Source organism: Phalacrocorax aristotelis, chromosome 22 (assembly GCF_949628215.1).
Source record: "Phalacrocorax aristotelis chromosome 22, bGulAri2.1, whole genome shotgun sequence".
NCBI lineage: Eukaryota > Metazoa > Chordata > Aves > Suliformes > Phalacrocoracidae > Phalacrocorax > Phalacrocorax aristotelis.
Window position 1 is genome coordinate 420,851 of NC_134297.1, and position 16,582 is coordinate 437,432.

The following is a 16,582-nucleotide window of genomic DNA, read 5'->3' on the forward strand; positions in this document are numbered from 1 at the left end:
GGGAGGGCCGGGCACACTGGGGCTGCCGCGCATCCGAGCCCGACCAGGGGCTGCCACCGGGAACCAAGACGCGTCCCGTACCACGGACTCCACGTAACGCTGTAGCGAGAGGGGAAAAAAAGCACCCAGCCTGCTACAGTGGCTTTAAAAATAGCCTTTCCTCCCCCCCCCACCCCAACACCATGCATGCAAACATTTCCTATTACCCCCGCTTCCATGACTCAGCAATTCAAGTCGTAGTAATAAAAAGTGTGGTAATCCGCACATTTGTGCGGAAGAATGCAAATTCACGCCTTCAATGACTTTTGAGAGCTGCGCTATTAAGAAAATACATTTTCCCTCTCTCATATTGAGGGAAAAATACAGTTATTGAAAAGTGGCAAAAGAATCAGCTCATTAGTTAATAACAGTGACAAAAACCCCATCACGGGAAAGCGAGTGGCTGCAGACCAAAGCAAGATTTGAGCCTATGTATGTAAAGAAGGAGAAAACCCCCACGTCCAATACGTGCCCCGAACTGTACATCAGCCAGAAGAGAGGAGGGAAGGAGCCTGAACACACGCAGGACCCTGCAGCGGGGTCCACATCGCCTGGGCACCCTGGGGGGGGATGCAGGGCATCGCAGGGGCCAGGGCCATCATGGGGGGACCAGGGCCAGGCTCGGAGCCGCAGCTGACCCGGGACCCCTCGCCACGTCCGGCCGCTCTTTGTCTGCTCGCTGCTGCCTGTGCTCTCGCGTTGCCGCCGCTGTAATTTCTCTTGCCCTCCGCTTACTTATGCGGAAAACGTGGTTTCCGCATGAGCCGTCGCAGCACAAAGAGCCTGTACAACGACGCGCTTGCCACGCGTTACACCCGGCGAGGAAGAACTGAAATCCCCCAGAACACCGGCGGCAAAAGGAGACGGTGCACGGCACGGGCAGGAGCGCAGGTGAAGCACCACGGCATCCCTTCCCGCGGTGGCTGACGGCGAAGCAAACCCTGGCGCGGCACGACTGCGCATGAGAAAACCCGCTTGCAGGCGCACGCGCCATCTTTTCAGTCGGGTGGAAAATCGTTACCCCGTGCCAAAGGCCAGAGACTCGGTCCTGCGGAGCACGTTTGACACCAGAGGCTGCAAACGCCCATCGGCAAGAGGGCCGAGGATGCAAACGCCACTCGTGGCACGTCCGCGTGAGAAGCCGCAGCGCTGAGGGCCGGCGGCCGGGCTCATCCAACCCGGGTGACCCCCAGCCCAGCCGTACAAGCACAATGCAATGTGGGTTTCTTTTAATTTTAGCAGGAAGAAAGTCCCCGTCGCTCGCTCTAGGTCAGTGATCTTTATCAGGCCCCACCAACTGCATTTGTGGGTGGCACCAAACACCCCAGCAAACGAAACCGGCAGGGGGGAGGAGAGGAAAGCAAACGGCGTTTGCCTCCCAGCCCCGGCCCGTGACGCCTGCCCGTTGCGGGGTGGCGAGCAAACAGGCTCCGGCACATCGGTACCTGCACAAGAGGGCATTGTGCGCGGCGGCGGCGTCTGACGGCCCCCTCCCCAACACGCGCATCGCTAGCGGGAAGCTCGCCGTGCACGGCTGCTTCGTTCACTTAGCAACAAAGGTGCTAATTAGGGAGCTGCTTTCCACCTCCAGCCGGAGGAGGATGAGGCGCAGCTGCCCGTGCTGGCAGTGGCCGAGCCTCCGGCACTCGCCCGGCAGTGCGGACCCCGCCATGCATCGCTTGTGCTACGGGATAAGAAGGGAAGCATCCCGAGTGCCATCCTCGGGAGACACCCAACCGCTGCTCTGCCGTGGGGCACCCCCGCTCAGCTCCCCATCGCCAGGCTTCCTTCTTTTCCCACCTTCTTCTGGATGGGCGCAGCTGGACGAGGTCCGGCGTGAGCTCTCCTCCCGGCTCGGGTCTGCAGCCACCCGATGTGCCAGAGCGGCACCGCCGGCCGGCGTCCTCAGGCTCGTGCAAAGCAATGCCCGTGTCGGTGGCACAAGCCCGCCAGAGCCCCCCGCTCCCCCCGCCATGGTCTCGGCACCAGCTCCGGGGCAGCCCGCAGCAGCTCCCACCCCGCTAAATAATGCATCAGCCAGCCCTAATTAATGCAAGGGAAGGATGATATACATTTCTGGGCTGCTTTAAGTTACATTTGGTTAGACGCTGAGGGAAGAGCTGCCTCCAGCTAAAGGGTCAGATAAGCCAGAAATCAATACAAGCGACTGCCTCTGCATCCCGAGATCCCGGTGCCCCTCTCCAGCTCCCGTGGGCAGGGCTGGGGGCAGCCCCGGTGATGCCTCTCTCTCGCCTGGGCTTGGCTGCCGCTGGTGGCTTGGTTCCCACCACGGCACCCATTTCCACGGGACCCAGGAAGCAAAACCAACAACTCCTTTTCACTTTTTCCCCATAGGAAAGGTTTTCACTCAAGTTGAAATTTTCCCCCAAGATATTTCTGCTGGAGGGAAGCGGGGGTTTCTGCCAGTTCCGTGGCACGCCGCTGGTTCTTGTGCAAGCTACCCCACGCGGCGAGGCAACCCAAGCATCCACCGCCCGAGCTCCCGGTGAGACAGGGTGGCCGCCGGAGCCCCCCCCCCATGCTGCCCCCGAAAGGCGAGGGCAGCGTGGGAAGAGCTGCCCAAAGAGGCTTCATGTGCTACAAGCACCTCCGGCCACCACTCTCGTTCGTGGAATCGCCCTCCCTCCCGCCCGCTCTTGGCGCTTGGGATATTTTCTACGAACAGGGGGAAGGAAGAAAGAGGGGAGGAAATCACCGCGTTACTGGTAAAAATAGCAGATCACCCAGTAGGGAAATACAGAGGGTTTCGGTTCTGAGCGCTGCACCGTTTCACAGAAGGGGCCCCGGCACGCAAGCCGGCGGGCGCCCTGCCGCGCTCCGACCACCCCACGCCGCCGCGCGCCGGGCTTGCCGCCTGCCGCCGGCGGAGGGGACCTGCCCCGGTGCTGGCGAGGCCCGCGGCGCCACAGCCCGCGCCCTCCGGCCGAGCGCAGCGCGGTGCAAGCGGGGCGGCGTGCCGGTGCCGCGCCGGTGCGGGCAGAGGGGGCCGGCGAGGGGCCAGCGAGGCGCGGGCGTTGCACAATGCCTGCGCCTTATCTCGCCCACGCAAAGGCAGTTTGTGTGTGTTGCGCAGCAGGCTGTGACCGCAGCCCGTGCCCAGCCAGAGATAAGATATCCGCCACCGGCACTCGCTGTGCCGCGCTGCCGGCAGCGAGCTCCCACCACCGCCAGCCCGAGTTCGTGCGATTTGTGAGCCGTTTGCTGGCTCTCTCTGCACCCAGCAGTCCCTCGCTGTTTCCCTGCTGGTTTGGCCCCCCTCCGGTAGCCCTTTTCCGGACCACGTCGAGTATCTCTTTCCAGACCTGCGATACACCCAAGCAATTAGGATGCCCGAGCTCACAGCCCTCCATGGCCCGAAGCCCCAAGAAGCGAACAGACCGGCCAAAGAGACCTGTAAAATCTGGAAACCCGCGAGCCGTCCCCTAAAGCCTCGCGCTGCCACACGTGTGCGCTTCCAAGAAGAGCGGCTGGGTTTTGGTTGGACTTTTTTTTTTTAACATGCAGCGTGCACTGTGGTTAAATCGAATTTCTTAGAGTTGTAGCCTTCACGGGTTTAGTCTGTGCATGCTGAGATTAGTACAACCTGTCCCTAAATACCATAATAAAAAACACATAGTAAGCACTTTGCCTTTATTTATGTCAGCGCGGGTTTCAAGGAGGATGAATCACACTTCCTCCTTAGCACTCCTTTCTAATATGATTTACTATAAATAATGCGCGGAGAAAAGAACGAGGGAAGGTGACAAAGGGCAAAGCGCTCGGAGCCCAGCACCGCTCCCAAACTTGGTGGCAAGAGGATAAAAGCACTTTGACGGTCGTGATGGAGCTGCAAATGGCACGTGGGTTGTGACTGGTGTAGCGTAAATGCAAGTCAAACAAAACTAAACGATGGGCAACAGTAAGGTGTTTTTTTGTATATATTGACACATACATTAATTGCATTGTGCCTTCAAAAACGTCCCTAGGAATTACTTAAGGTCCTCGCCAATGGGAAAACCCATTTTTGCCTTCGCAGAGCCCAAGCTTTGGGCGCGGGGACGCCTGCCGCGCCAGGGGTTGGCTCCGCCGGCCAAGGGGCGCGACGCCGGGAGCCGCGCGGGCGCGTCGGCGGGCAGACAGCCGCCTTCCTGCAGGAAAACTGACTCGGACCTCGTGGCGTGGCACTGTTATTTCACCTGGAAGTACGAGCCGGGCGCTCTCCCGGGGGCGCTGCCAGCAAGGACCCCGCGCCTGCCTGCCCCGGGTACCTGCCTCCCATGGGGTATTTGTGCTCTTTCCGACCTCGCGAGCCTGCCGGCAGTGGAAACGGTCTGGCGTTTGGGGTTGTGGGTTTTTTTTTTAGTTTCTCTTTGTTTTTCCGCTCGGTCGATGCCTGCCTTCTTTATAGGTCACCAAGGTGAAAACAGGCATCCCCCTCCCCGCCACACGTCGCAGTTGCAGACAGATGGAGGTACATTTTTTTTGAGGGGGGGGGTGCAGGGGTCCCCTCCATGGCATGCAAGGCAAGTACCACGGCATCACCCGTGCCGGCATCGCTCTGCCTCTGCGCGCGGGTGATGCCGGCGTGCAGCGAGCCCGCTGCTCCTCGCACAGCGCTAAACAGAGCACGGGGTTATCAGCCCGGCTGATACACGCAGATAAACAGCCCATCTCCTGTGCTGACACCGGTAACAAAGCAGGGTGTTTAACGCCGATTTATGGCGGGCGGCTCTAGCCAGGCTCACTGCGCCTTGCAGCGCTTGTGCCTGCGTGGAGAAGTATTTCCTCAATTGCACATCGCCGACTTGTTTGCTAAACACTGCGCCAATAAAATCAGCAACGAGATGACGAAGGCCGATGGAAAACTAAACCAGCACAGCGGGGCACGTATCCAACCATAATCTACTTAAAATCAGTTAAGAACACTACAGCGAAAATGATACGGGCGGCCCTGGCCCTCGGCCAGAGCGCGGAGCCTCGCGCCTACAACCCGAATTTTACGGCGACGGTCCCTTCTTCAGCTGCAGAACGACCGAGGCGGCAGATGCCCCTGCGAAAGAGAGGAACCCCCCTCTACTTGCGAAAGCACGTGGTCCTGCAGCGCTTAACGCTCTCGCACGGGTACCTGCTGCTCCCCGCGTCCGCTGCAGCGGTTATCCGACACACTGCGAGCACAAGCCGGTGCTCAAAACCGATACCGAGCGTGTCAGGCCCGCGGCGGCCTAGATAACGGCTATCCAGAGCGCGTACCCACGCAACGCTTCTGACACCCCAGAGCAGGTCTTCGCAAGCGGGCTCCAGCCTGGGAGGAAGAGCAGATGCCACGACTACACTGAAAGCTCGTAAGCCCGTATTAAAAGGCATCTAACCGCAGGCAGGCTCGCCTGCCTTGTTTGCCTTTATTCATAAGGATGCATAAACCTTCCTCTGCTGTTCACGCTACACCAATCTCTTCCATCTCAATCTCCCTACGTGCCAGGCTCCTCGTTTCAGCTGGTGCCCATCGCACGGCCGCTCTGCGGCCGCCAGTCTCTACCGGGGCTGGAGAGCAAGCCCGGCTGCGGCAAGCCCACCGGGCCGGCGAGCTGCAGCCTCCGGATGAAAGCGCCGCCGTCGCGGCATGTTCCGCGGCCGCGGAGCGGGGTGCAGACGCCCCAACGGCACCTGCCCAGGATGGCAAAGGAGGGAGCGATGCCCGGCGAAGGACTAAGCCCACCATAAAGCACTGAGCTGCCTAACGCCGGGCTGGGGGGGGGGGGGTGGTGGTGAAAAAAAAACCTTGTAGGCAGAGTGACACAAGCCAGGACTGCCGGGCGAGGAGGAATGAATGGAATAGGCTAATTTACACAGGAAGTGAGCACTTACCAGACCCTTCATCCCAACACACAAAACCCTCTGCCATATCTGGAAGCAATTACACCCAGTTAACATGATCTGCCTGCCACTAAAATTAACTGCAAACAGAAATATTTTTCACTTTTGCAACAGGAGATGCCATGGCCCCGTGTTTGGCTGCCGGGAAATATTTAGTAATTACTCATTTAAAGCCTCTCTTGAAGCTGTCAAGGAGGGGGGGGAAGTAAAAGAAAAATCTTGCTAATTGCGAGCAAAAAGGAAAATGCAGATCATTTTACTCTATGCAAGGAAAATGGGTTTACGCACCGGTGTAACTAAAGAGCCAACATCGCGTAGAAGCGGGGAAGGCTGCAGGGATGCTCTGTCACAAACTGCCCAGGCTGCTCTGCACCATTTCCACGTGCCGCGGGGAAAAGAAAAGAAGAAGAAACCAAAACAAAACCAAAGAGAGTCGACAGCGTTGCCCCTGAACCAGCACATGCTCTCCGAGGGTCCCTCTGCACCGCCAGCAAATGCTGTTTTAGCCAACATCTCCGTACAGCTTATAACAAGGACCGAAAAGGCTCCGCAAAGCTTATCGAACTGCTGCAAGCGACTTCGAGCGAACGCGCTTTGGGGAGAAAACCATGCCAACGCTCCTCGGCAGGCAGGTTTTAAGCATCGGGGTCCCAGCGCCGTGGCCGATGGGGATCGGCTGGCGCAGACCGCCCGCCCCGGCCCCTGGGAAACGAGCGGCACCGGGAAGGTGGACGCACCCCAGTCAGAGGGCACGCAGCACCCCCGCCACCCCCGGGAAGCCCCGCTGCCACCAGCCACGATATTGCTAGGCAAGGGGGAGAAGAAATAAATCACAATAAAAATAAAGTCGGTGCGTTCTGATGGGCATCTCAGAGCTGTGCTTTAAAATGTGCCAGCCACACAACTAAAATGATGCTGAATAATCGACAGAATAGCACAGAAGCCAAAGGGGGCTTTTCGCCCTCCGCACTAGGAGCCGAGTATGGAAACGGTTAAGTCCCCCACTGAATAAATCAAAAGTTCAAGGCTGCAACATACCACGGCCGTATTCCCCCTCTGCCTATGACAAGAACCAGAGAGCCCCGAAATCCCAAGCATCCTGAGCGGGGTCTCCGCCGGCGCTCACAGGTTACACGCTCGGGGTCAGCGCCGCGGACCTTAGCTGCAACATTCATTTCCTGAGCGGGGCACGTCCCCCTGCCCATAAAGCTAATAAGAGCTTCCTCGCCCGGCCGCCCTGCGCTGCCGGAGCCGTGCGGCAGCGGCCAGGCAGCCGGGAACGCTGGTTTCCATTAGCCCCTTATGATGCCAGGTGCCGCTAATAAGGCCCATCAGCAAGAAACAAGAGCTGCCAAGTCGTCTTCGGACTCTGGAAGTAATCACGGGCAGAGTTTGGGGGGCTGCCGGCTTCTTTTTTCCATCCCTCCCTCCTCGTTTTCTATATTTCCTCCTGTTCCTAAAGTTTCGATTGCGGCGGAACATAAATTGCCGAATGCTTAAAGTAAAATAAAAAACAACTACTGTATCAGGCTACCAAAATTAACACTAATAACATCTCAGAAAGCACTTGGGATCCGATTTATCACGTTTATTGCTTTAATGGTATACTGCATCTGTTTCTCACTGTGACATGTCGAGCAGTGCCAACGTGCCTAATGGCATTAGCAGCACAACGCGCAGCTAATGCAGGCGGAGACGAACGGAGGTGGGCCTGGCAAAGAAAGGCCAAACGCCGCAATTTACCCCTGGGCGTTAGCGTTACAGCTCCGCGTGGACAGCACACCGACGGGCTGCACGTCACGGGGGCTGCCGGGTGCTGTACCGGGACCTGGGCGCCTGTGGGAAGTGTGGTTTCCCCGAGCGGGAGCATTTTGCATGAGCAGGAGCATCCACGCCTGGTCCCGCGCACCAGCGCTGCTGGAAGCAGATCTGCCGCTCCTCTGCGCTTGGGAAATGGGAAAAAGAGGGCAAAACCGCAGTCTGGGGTACTGTGGCTGGCCAGCAGCCAAGGGGGAAGAGCAAGCCTCCTTATTCCTGCCATAGGACACTTCCCTTAGGTGACTGCTCAGCCATGAAGCCTCAAAATGCAAAACTCAGGTGTGGAAAACGTGAACGGAGGCTTCCCCCAGGGTGCCTCCCCCGTACGACAGCCAGGACGGGCACCTTCCAGCCAAAAGCGCCCCGAGGGGAGCATCTGCCCGCCGCCAGCCTCCGCAGGCCTGCCGCCGCCATCGTCGCAAAGCACTTTCGTTTCCCGGCCGAGCATCTCCACCTCGCACAGACACACGAGGCAGACGCCAGCAGCAAGCGCCACCGCTATGGTGGGCGAAACGCCAGACAGCATCGGCGTTTCGGATGCTCGGCCGATCCGCTAAGGAACTTTACCGAGTCGTGCCCCCACCCGCAGTCCTCCCTGTTGCTATCGACGTTAAAAACATGAAACACATGAAACCGTGTCTTTTATAAAGCCTTAAGTTATTTAACTTCCTGATGACGAACCGCGCCGGGCTCAGCACGGCACCCGCGTCGCAGCTCGGGAGGTTTTTCTTCATGCAAAACAAACCCAAAAAGGGCCACTGAACTGCGGCTTTTTTTGCCTGCAATTAGAAGCGACGATCGATACTAACATTAGATTAAGTTTGAACTTTGCTGAACCTGGAAGGAAATCTTTCATCAAAAAAATTAAAGAGTCGCTGGCTCAATATACGCTCGATTAGTCAAAATCATCAGCTTGATAAAGACAACAAAAAATGGATCGCGCGGCAGCCGGCAGGTTCGGGGACCCGAAAACCCCGATGAGAGCGGGCGCCGCGGCTTGCAGCCGCTCGGCCACCAAAGGTGACGGCTCGGCCCTCTTGCCTTGCCCGTGTTACGACAGGGTGCAGACGCCACAGCCGCGAGGCCGAGGCTGGCCAGAGCCATGCTCCTGCTTGGGGCCAGGGCCGGTGACTGTCCCTTGGGCTCCCTCCGGCCCCCGGGGCCAGCGGCACCCCAACGCGCTTGCCGAAGCCCAGCCCTCCGCTCTCCGGCACGCCCGTTTCCCACGCTAATGGAGACAGGAACGACGCTCAGAAGGCTCCAAGACTATAAACATATATATTTATACTTATATAGGCATGTGTGTGTAAACAAACATACCCGCCATATGTATACGCTTACTCGTGCGATGTAAACAGGCACGGTGCGCGTTGGCTTGTTAAGCTCCTTGCAGAAGGAGCGGCGTCAGTGCTGGCCGGGTTCAGGATCTGCCCGTCACCTGCCAGGGCTCGGCGTGCGAAAGCCGCTGCACCGGGCGTCCGAGCACCCCGCCGGGGCGGCCGGGCGCCCCGTGGCACTGCCGGCACCGGAGGTGCCCCTCCCCGGCAGCTGCCCCCCGGCCCCAGCTCACCGCAGCTGGGAACGGCTCTGCTCTGGGCGCCTCCCTGCCATGCTCACTTCAGGGTCGGAAAGCAAAACCACAGCAGCAAATGCGCAGCAGAAAGAGGTCAGTGAAAGCCGCCAGTCAACGAGCGACACTGCGGTGGGCCCGGCACATCCTGCCCCCGCTGCCAGCCAGCTCGGCGAGGTGGTGCCAGGACCTTGGCATGGGGCGCAGACCCCCCAGACCTCCCCTCCACCAGGCACCGGAGAGGAGAGAAGCCCATAGCCGGCCCGGTGCAGCTGCCCCCGCTGCCAGAACTGCTCCAGCAGAGAGTTACGCATCCCAGTCTAGTGTAGATGCTGTTTAACAGCTCCATAAATACAATAGGATTCCACAAATCCTCCCCAAATGGTAATTTTCACCACATATTAGCAAGCAAACGCCATAAAAAAGCCACATGAGACCTTGCCTACACACAAACCGCCTTGGATTTCGACTTTCTGGGGGGTGGGGGGCGGGGGGGGGGGAGGGTGAGTCCATTTGAACTGTTGCCCAACGCCTTTCGACATGGACGGTCTTACAGATCAGTTTAAAAATGGCTCACAGGATTTGGCTCGCCCTGCAAAGTTTGCCAGCGCCAGGTAATCCGCCTGAAAGCAGGAACAGGCAAACGGAGTTTGACGCTGGCTTAAGCAATTGCCTTCGAGGCTTCGCTTGCAGGGGACGGCGCTCAGCTCCGCGCTTTGGTCAGACGCGAGAGCCCATCGGAGCACGGCACGTACCCAGCCTCACGATAGGGATCACGAATCATTAAGAAATCAGCTATGACCGCAGCTGCAGTTGTCAAAATAAGGCAAGCCCAGGAAGGCGATGAGAAACACGGGCTGCTGCGTTGCACAGGCTGGGCTGCGCTCCCCCCGTCTCCCGGCTGCTCGGGAAGGATCCGACCTTGCAGCCAGCCCTGCCTCGGGGCAGATCCCCGGCCAGCGGCAGGGGCAGCCCCGGCATTGCCCTCTCCCATGGCCACATCGGTCGCTGCTCTCAGGCTCGGAGGGGAAAAGGGAGACGGTCGAGGCCGTGGGAGAAAGGCACGTTAAAATTCTCTCTGAGCCTTCACTGCAGCTCTCCTCCGGTGACGTTCGGTCTGCATCACCGCACGGCCGGCGAAGAGCCGCACTGAGGCAGCTTTGGGCACGCCAAGGAACACGAGCCCCAGCTCTCCCGCTCGCGAGGCGGGGGAACAAAGCAAAAAGCAGCCGTGCGCCCACAGAGAGCTGGGGGACCCCTCTGAGGGGCGAGGGCTGCTCTTGGCGGGGTCTGCGCGGCGTCTCCAAGTCGCCAGCCAGACTGAGAGGCAACGCTGCCAGCGCCCGTGGACCCGTGTGGGGCTGAGAACCCCGGAGCGGTGGCTGCCGCCCCGCGCTGGAAAACGTTCACAGGCTGAATGTGCGGGGAGCTGCTGCTCCAGCGCATCCCGCACCGCTCGCGGGCGGCAGCTCCCCCGCCAGAGGCACGCGCCGGCACGGCCATCGTCCCTGGAGCACGTTATGTGCATCAGGACTAATTAACCTGTTGCTTCATTAAAAATCTGAGGCCGTGCGCAGCCCGGGGAGGCTGTGAGTGGCTCCGGCACCGCGCCGGCGCTTCTCTCCCCCAGGCAGGACCTGCCGTCCTGCTGCGGGGCTGCGGCCGCGCTGGGGGCCAGCGCTGCGCGGTGCTTGCCGAAGCATGCCCAGCACCAAGGGGTTTGGCCGGCGATGCCGATTTAGGCGCAGTAACTAACACGACTCCGCTCCCTGGCCAAATCGGGGAGCGAGCTCTGGTCCTCCCGCTCCCAGGACCGGGAGGCAGCAAAGAGGGGGGTGCCGAACTCAGGCGCCGATGAACACCACCGCGCTCCAACCCTGAAGCAGCTCCCGGAGGCGTGGGGCCCTGCGTGAGCACAAAGATCTCCCCCACCCCAAGCAGGGGAGCCCCGAAATCGCAGCCGCTGGAGGTTCAACCCTGAACCCGTCCCCACAGGGACAGACGCAGGGCTCTGCGGCAGCACGAGCCCCCCGCGCTCGCCCCGGCGTTACCCAGCCCGACCTACGGGCTACTTTGTGCAAAGTGTAAATATTTCATAAACAGGGAAGCTGAGCAGCATAAAACTACCGGGGTGGCAAGACGCTGCATGCGGCGATGTAAATGTCATCGCTGCAGCCGGGCGTGGGGAGCCCGCAGGTCTCTCCCCTCCTCGCCCCGCACGGACGCACCCGCCGGGTGCTGGCGCAGGAAGGGTCACCTCTGGGCAGAGGGTGGGCGAGGGCTGCCTGACCCCGCAGCGTCCCTTTACAGACGGATCCCCCATCTCAAGGGGTAGCAGGGAACACCTACGGCCCGACCCCATCGGGGCTGCCCTCCCCGGCCGGCACTCGCTGGAAGGAACCTTCTGGCATGGCTGCCAGACCTGCAGAAGTTGCGACGGCTGTGCCCCCCGAGCACGCTGCTCCGCGTCCCGGTTTTGGGGTACGCGGTGGGAACTTCGCACCGGCATGCACAACACCCGTCCGGAAACCGAAATCCCGCAGCGAGAACCCTCCTGCCCGGCAGGGAACACGGCGGCGCGGCTTCGGCACTCACCTGTGCTGCTCGAGGGTCTCGTTGTCCGGCAGCTCTGCCCCGCACACGCTGCACTGCTCGCCCAGGGCTCTGCTCTCCGTCTTCATGCCGGCCGCCAGCTCCCCCAGCTTGCTGAACAGCTCCCGCTGGATGAAGCCCTGGGGCAGCAGCCCCCCGTAGGCGCTGAAGTCCATGGAGACGGCCAGGGCCGGCTGCACGTGCAGGGCGGACGCCACGGCGGGCGGCACGCCGAGCACCGGCTCAGTCTTGTGGTTCGGCAGCAGGGAGTAGATGCCCAGGGGCTTCTCGCCCTGGGCGGCGGACGGCTCCGGCCCCCAGCGGCAGCCCCTGGCCGGGCTCAGGCGGCGGCTCGGCGCCCTCCTCGCGGGCGTAGTGCAGTTCGCGGGCGCTGGTGATGACGCTGCCGCGGGTCGGGGTGCCGGGCCCTTCCTTGCCCTTTTCGTCGGGCCTCTCCCCACCGGAGGCGCCGGGCTCGGCCGTCCGGGGGCTGTCGCGGCCGGAGGCGTCGTCCACCTGCATCGCTTCGGTTTTGACCTCGGCGAGGCCGGGGGGCCGGCGGGCGGCGGCGGGGCGCGAGTCCTCGGGGGCAGCGGGCGGCAGGGCGCCCTGCAGCAGCGACTGCCCGATGGTCATCAAGCTGTCCACCGCCGCCTTGGTGGGGCTCATAGCAGAGAGGGGGCCAAAGGAAGCGGAGGCGGAGGGGCTCTGCTCCGGCGCGGCTGCCGGCAGGCTCTGGCCGGCCGTGCCGGCGTAGCCGCTCTCCTCGCCGGCGGGCTTGGAGATGAAGAGGCCCTTGATGTACCTGGACTTCCTCTCCTCCTCTTCCTCGGTGGTGGCGGCGCCTCCGTCGGCCGCGGCCGCCTCGGCGTCGTTGTCCTCGGAGGCCTGGATGGTCTCCAGGATCTTCAGGCACTGCTCCTCCAGGTACTCGATTTCCAGGATCTCGGCGGCGTAGAGCAGGTCGTCCAAGTCTTCGACCTTGGCCTGCAGGGTGGCGGTGTACGCGTACTCCAGGATCTGCTGGAACGTCTTTGGCGAGAGGAAGTCCAGGGTGTAATGCTGGCTGTTGCGGTGGAAGAGGATCTCGAACATCTTGCTGGTGCAGGCCAGCACCGTCCGGTGCGCGTGGAACTCCTGGCTGTCCACCATGATGACCACGTCGCACAGCGTCCCCGCCAGGCGCATCTGGTTGGCTTTGTGCAGCAGCCCGGTGGGGTGGCAGGGGTTCTGCAGCTGGATCATGCCCATCTTAGTCAAATCCATTGCGCTCCCGAGGCTCACTCATCAGGGTGCCTCGCCGCCGTCGTCGCTCAAATCTGGGACTAGCTTTGTGTGCCGACTATCTGCGAAAACAAAAGGCGGAGGGGGGAGCGGAGCGGAGCGAGAGGGGAGGGGAGGGAAGGGGGGGGCAAAGGGGGGGGAGAAAGGGGGGAGGAAGAAGGGGAGGAAGAAGAGGAGGGCCGGGGAGGAGAGGAGAGGAAGGTTAGCCCGCAGCCCGGCGCCGACTCGCCGAAAAGTTTCTCCGCCGGCTCGGCGGGTGCCGGAGCCGCGTCCCCGCCGCCGCCGCCCGGGGAAGGGGCACCGCGCCCCGCGCCCCCCCGCGGCCCCGCCAGGTGCGCGGCGGCGGCGCGGCCCCCGCGGGTGCGATGGCGGGGGGGGGGGGGGGGCGCGGGCGCGGCGGCGGGCGCGTGGGTGGGGGTCCCGCCGCCCGCCCCCCGCCCGCACTCACGGCGGCCGGCGGCTGCTCCGGCAGTTCGCACTGCCCGCTCTCATCGCCGCCGCCGCCGCTCGCCGCGCCGCGCAGCAAATCACCGCGGCGCCGGCCCACGGGCCGCCCCGCGCCCACGTCAGGCCGCCCCCACCCACCCGCGCCCCCCCCGCCGCCGCCCGCTCCGGCCTGACCGCGGGCGCCCCCCCCCGGCCCCGCCCCGCGCCGCGCCGCGCCGCGCCGGCCCCGTCCCGCCGCGGCACCTTGCGGGGCGGCGAGCGGGGCAGCGCCGCCGGCAGCAAACATGGAGGCTCCGAGGAGCCGGCGGGGAGGCTGCCCCCCACCCACCGCCGGCTGCCCCCCGCCCCCCCGCCTGCCCCCGCAGCGCCCCGAGGGGATGCGCGCACCCCCCCACCCGCGCCAGACAAAAGCGACCCCCGTGCGCCAATTCCCCCCGCCCCCCCCGTGCTTTCAAAGCCCGGGTCAGCCGGTGCTAAAGGGGGGCGGACGCCCCGTGCTAAGATAGCAAAGGAAAGCAAAGACCAGCCAGAAAGGCAAGTTTGGGGTTCGGCGATGGGTTGGGGCTGGGAGGTGTTCCACGGGAGACGTGACGCCGAGCCCGTGTCGCCCCGCCAAAGCTTATTTTGCCCAGATTAAGCCCCTACTCCGCGTTGGCACCGCTCGCACGCAGGGATGCGTGCCCCGTGCCGGCACCGCTCGCGGCCACGGACGCGGACCCCACGCCGGCACCTCTCGACAGGTACCATGCAGGGACGCGACGGCTCCCCGCGCCCGAGGATGGGCGATGGAGGTCTGCCAGTGAGCATTAGCCCCAGAATGGGAGCAAAGCAGAACAGGAGGGGAAAGCCGGCAGCTCTGCAACACCAACAACAGCAGAAAAGGCCGCGGGTGAGCGTTGGCCGCGAGACGCCCCGCGCCGAGGGTGCCGCTCCCCGGGCAGAGCGTCCTTAGCCGGGGTCACGCGTGCGCTCGGGGTCACGCGTGTGCTCCGGTACCCCAGTGGTGCCCACGCTCGGTGCAGCTGGCGAAGCTGTGTCGCCTTGGGGGCCGGCGCGGTGGCGGCGACACACAGAGCTCTCCCTCCCCAGCGCTACCCCCGGCACACCGCAGCCAGCGCCGGGCCCGGCGTCGTCAGCTAAAACAACAAATACGGACGGTATTAGTACAAAGATCCCCTTGGGGTAAAGCAGCGCAAATGTAATCTAAGGAGAACGTTATGGGGAAGTGTGTTTATAATTATAATGGGATTTAATGTACTTTGGGACCAGATGATAGCAGTCATTTAACGAGAACAGCCTAATAACGGAGGCCTCACAATGAAAGGCGGCGCTGCGCGGGTTATTAGACGCGTATGATAACGCAGCGCTCGCGGTACTATACTTAAGGGTAAGGCATCAGCTACCCCTATTTTTTCGGGGGTTATAACTCTGCCGTTTTAATTGGCAGAGAGCGGGAGCGCGGAGCGCAGGCAGCCAGCGTGCCTGCGGGATGGTTTCTTTAATTGCCTAAAACCGCTCGCGTTCCGCCCCCTCCCCGACTTTTAAATCCGAACGACCGAAAGGGGGGAAATAGCGAGACACTGCGGCTTCAGGTGTTTGTTTACCCTGCTCTAACTTTCAGAAGGCTTGATTTCAGGACTGAATTTTTGCAGACAGTTAGGGGTATGTTTTTAGTGTAGCTCACATGAAATTAAGCTGCGTGAGTCCCATTAGCAATAATGGAAATCCCACGGCTAAATTCCCAGGCAGCGTCCTGAAAATTAACCCCCCAGTCCTTCCCGTCAACTGGTGCGTTGCACTTTTTGCTGCTCCTCTAACACATATAGTAAAAGCTACTGAGTTGTTTAAGAGACCAACTTCCCGCAGCTGCCTCTGCCGGCCCCAAGGAGGGAAACCCTGCGCGCCCTGGCTTCACGGCATGCTGCCGCGTTGGTGTCACGGGCAGGGCGTGCTGGTCTCTTGGAGACCTCCCTGCGCAGTGGAGGGTTTCAGCCCGAGGGTTGTTTTGCTTTTAGAGGCGAAGCAAGATGGAGGAGCTGGTCGGACAGTGCTGGCCAGAGCATCTTTCCATGAGCCACATCTGTCAGCCAAAACCGGAGGGATCCCCCTTCGCGCGGGGACTTCTTCCCTCGCCCACCCGTTTTCTGGGCGGCCTGCACCAAATCAAGCCCTGGGAAGCCCAGACCTCCCCAAGGCATCGTGGAGGCCCTTCTCTGGCCAGCCCACGCTGGCTCTGCCTGCACCCGAGCCCCGTTTCCCCCCAGACTTTTACAGGAGTCCCCACCCGTGGAGCCAGGCAGTCCCTCGCTGGGAAAAAGGCAGAGCGACCGTATCGCATGTAAAACAGGAGAAAGCCAAAAGCTCCTGTCCATGACCTCGGGCATCAACTCCCTTTCCCCCAGCGATGCCCCCCACATGCTGCGCAGGGGAAATTGGTACTGAAGAAATGCAATCTCCTCCCTGCAGAGCCTTGGCCAAGGTGCCCGTGACCTCGCTCACGCCGGGGGCCCCGATCCAGAATGGAAAGGACCGACCCGGATGCACTCACGAGCCAAAGAGGAGAAGCAAAAGTAGCTGCTTGCCTTGGCGACCAGAGAAGGGAAGAAAAACCATCTCCTGGCTTCAGGCATCAGACCTGCAGGCACGCTGTGAGCACAGAGGCTCCGGGGCGGAGGGTAGCCAGCGGAGCAGGAGCAGCCTGGTGGGGCGGGGGGCAGCTACGGGGCTGCCCAGGACCTACAGCCCCCCAGGTGGGGCCCCCCGGGGACGCCGAGAGGAAGCTCGGGAAGCCGCCACCGCGGCCTTCGGGGTCGTTTCCCTACGCCCCAGCATGGGAGTTAATCACCCGTCGCTCCCCCCCAGTACCTTCCATTTCCCTCCCATCTCTCCCCATCAGTTTCCAATTTATTTACTTTTCTGATCTTAATCCCCACCTTGTAGTGTAACGTGTTTATTAGA

At 61.8% G+C, this 16,582-nt stretch overlaps 1 protein-coding gene across 1 annotated transcript in view; it reads right to left on the reverse strand.

Moving 5' to 3' along the window:
• ZBTB16 (zinc finger and BTB domain containing 16) overlaps positions 1-13,743 on the reverse strand; it is a 62,495-nt gene extending 48,752 nt beyond the window's left edge. Inside the window, 3 exon segments of the mRNA XM_075116209.1 lie at positions 11,897-12,208; positions 12,210-13,235; positions 13,626-13,743. Coding sequence (XP_074972310.1) covers positions 11,897-12,208; positions 12,210-13,159 — 1,262 coding nt within the window. The 5' untranslated portion in view covers positions 13,160-13,235; positions 13,626-13,743.
• Positions 13,744-16,582: the final 2,839 nt, after the last annotated feature.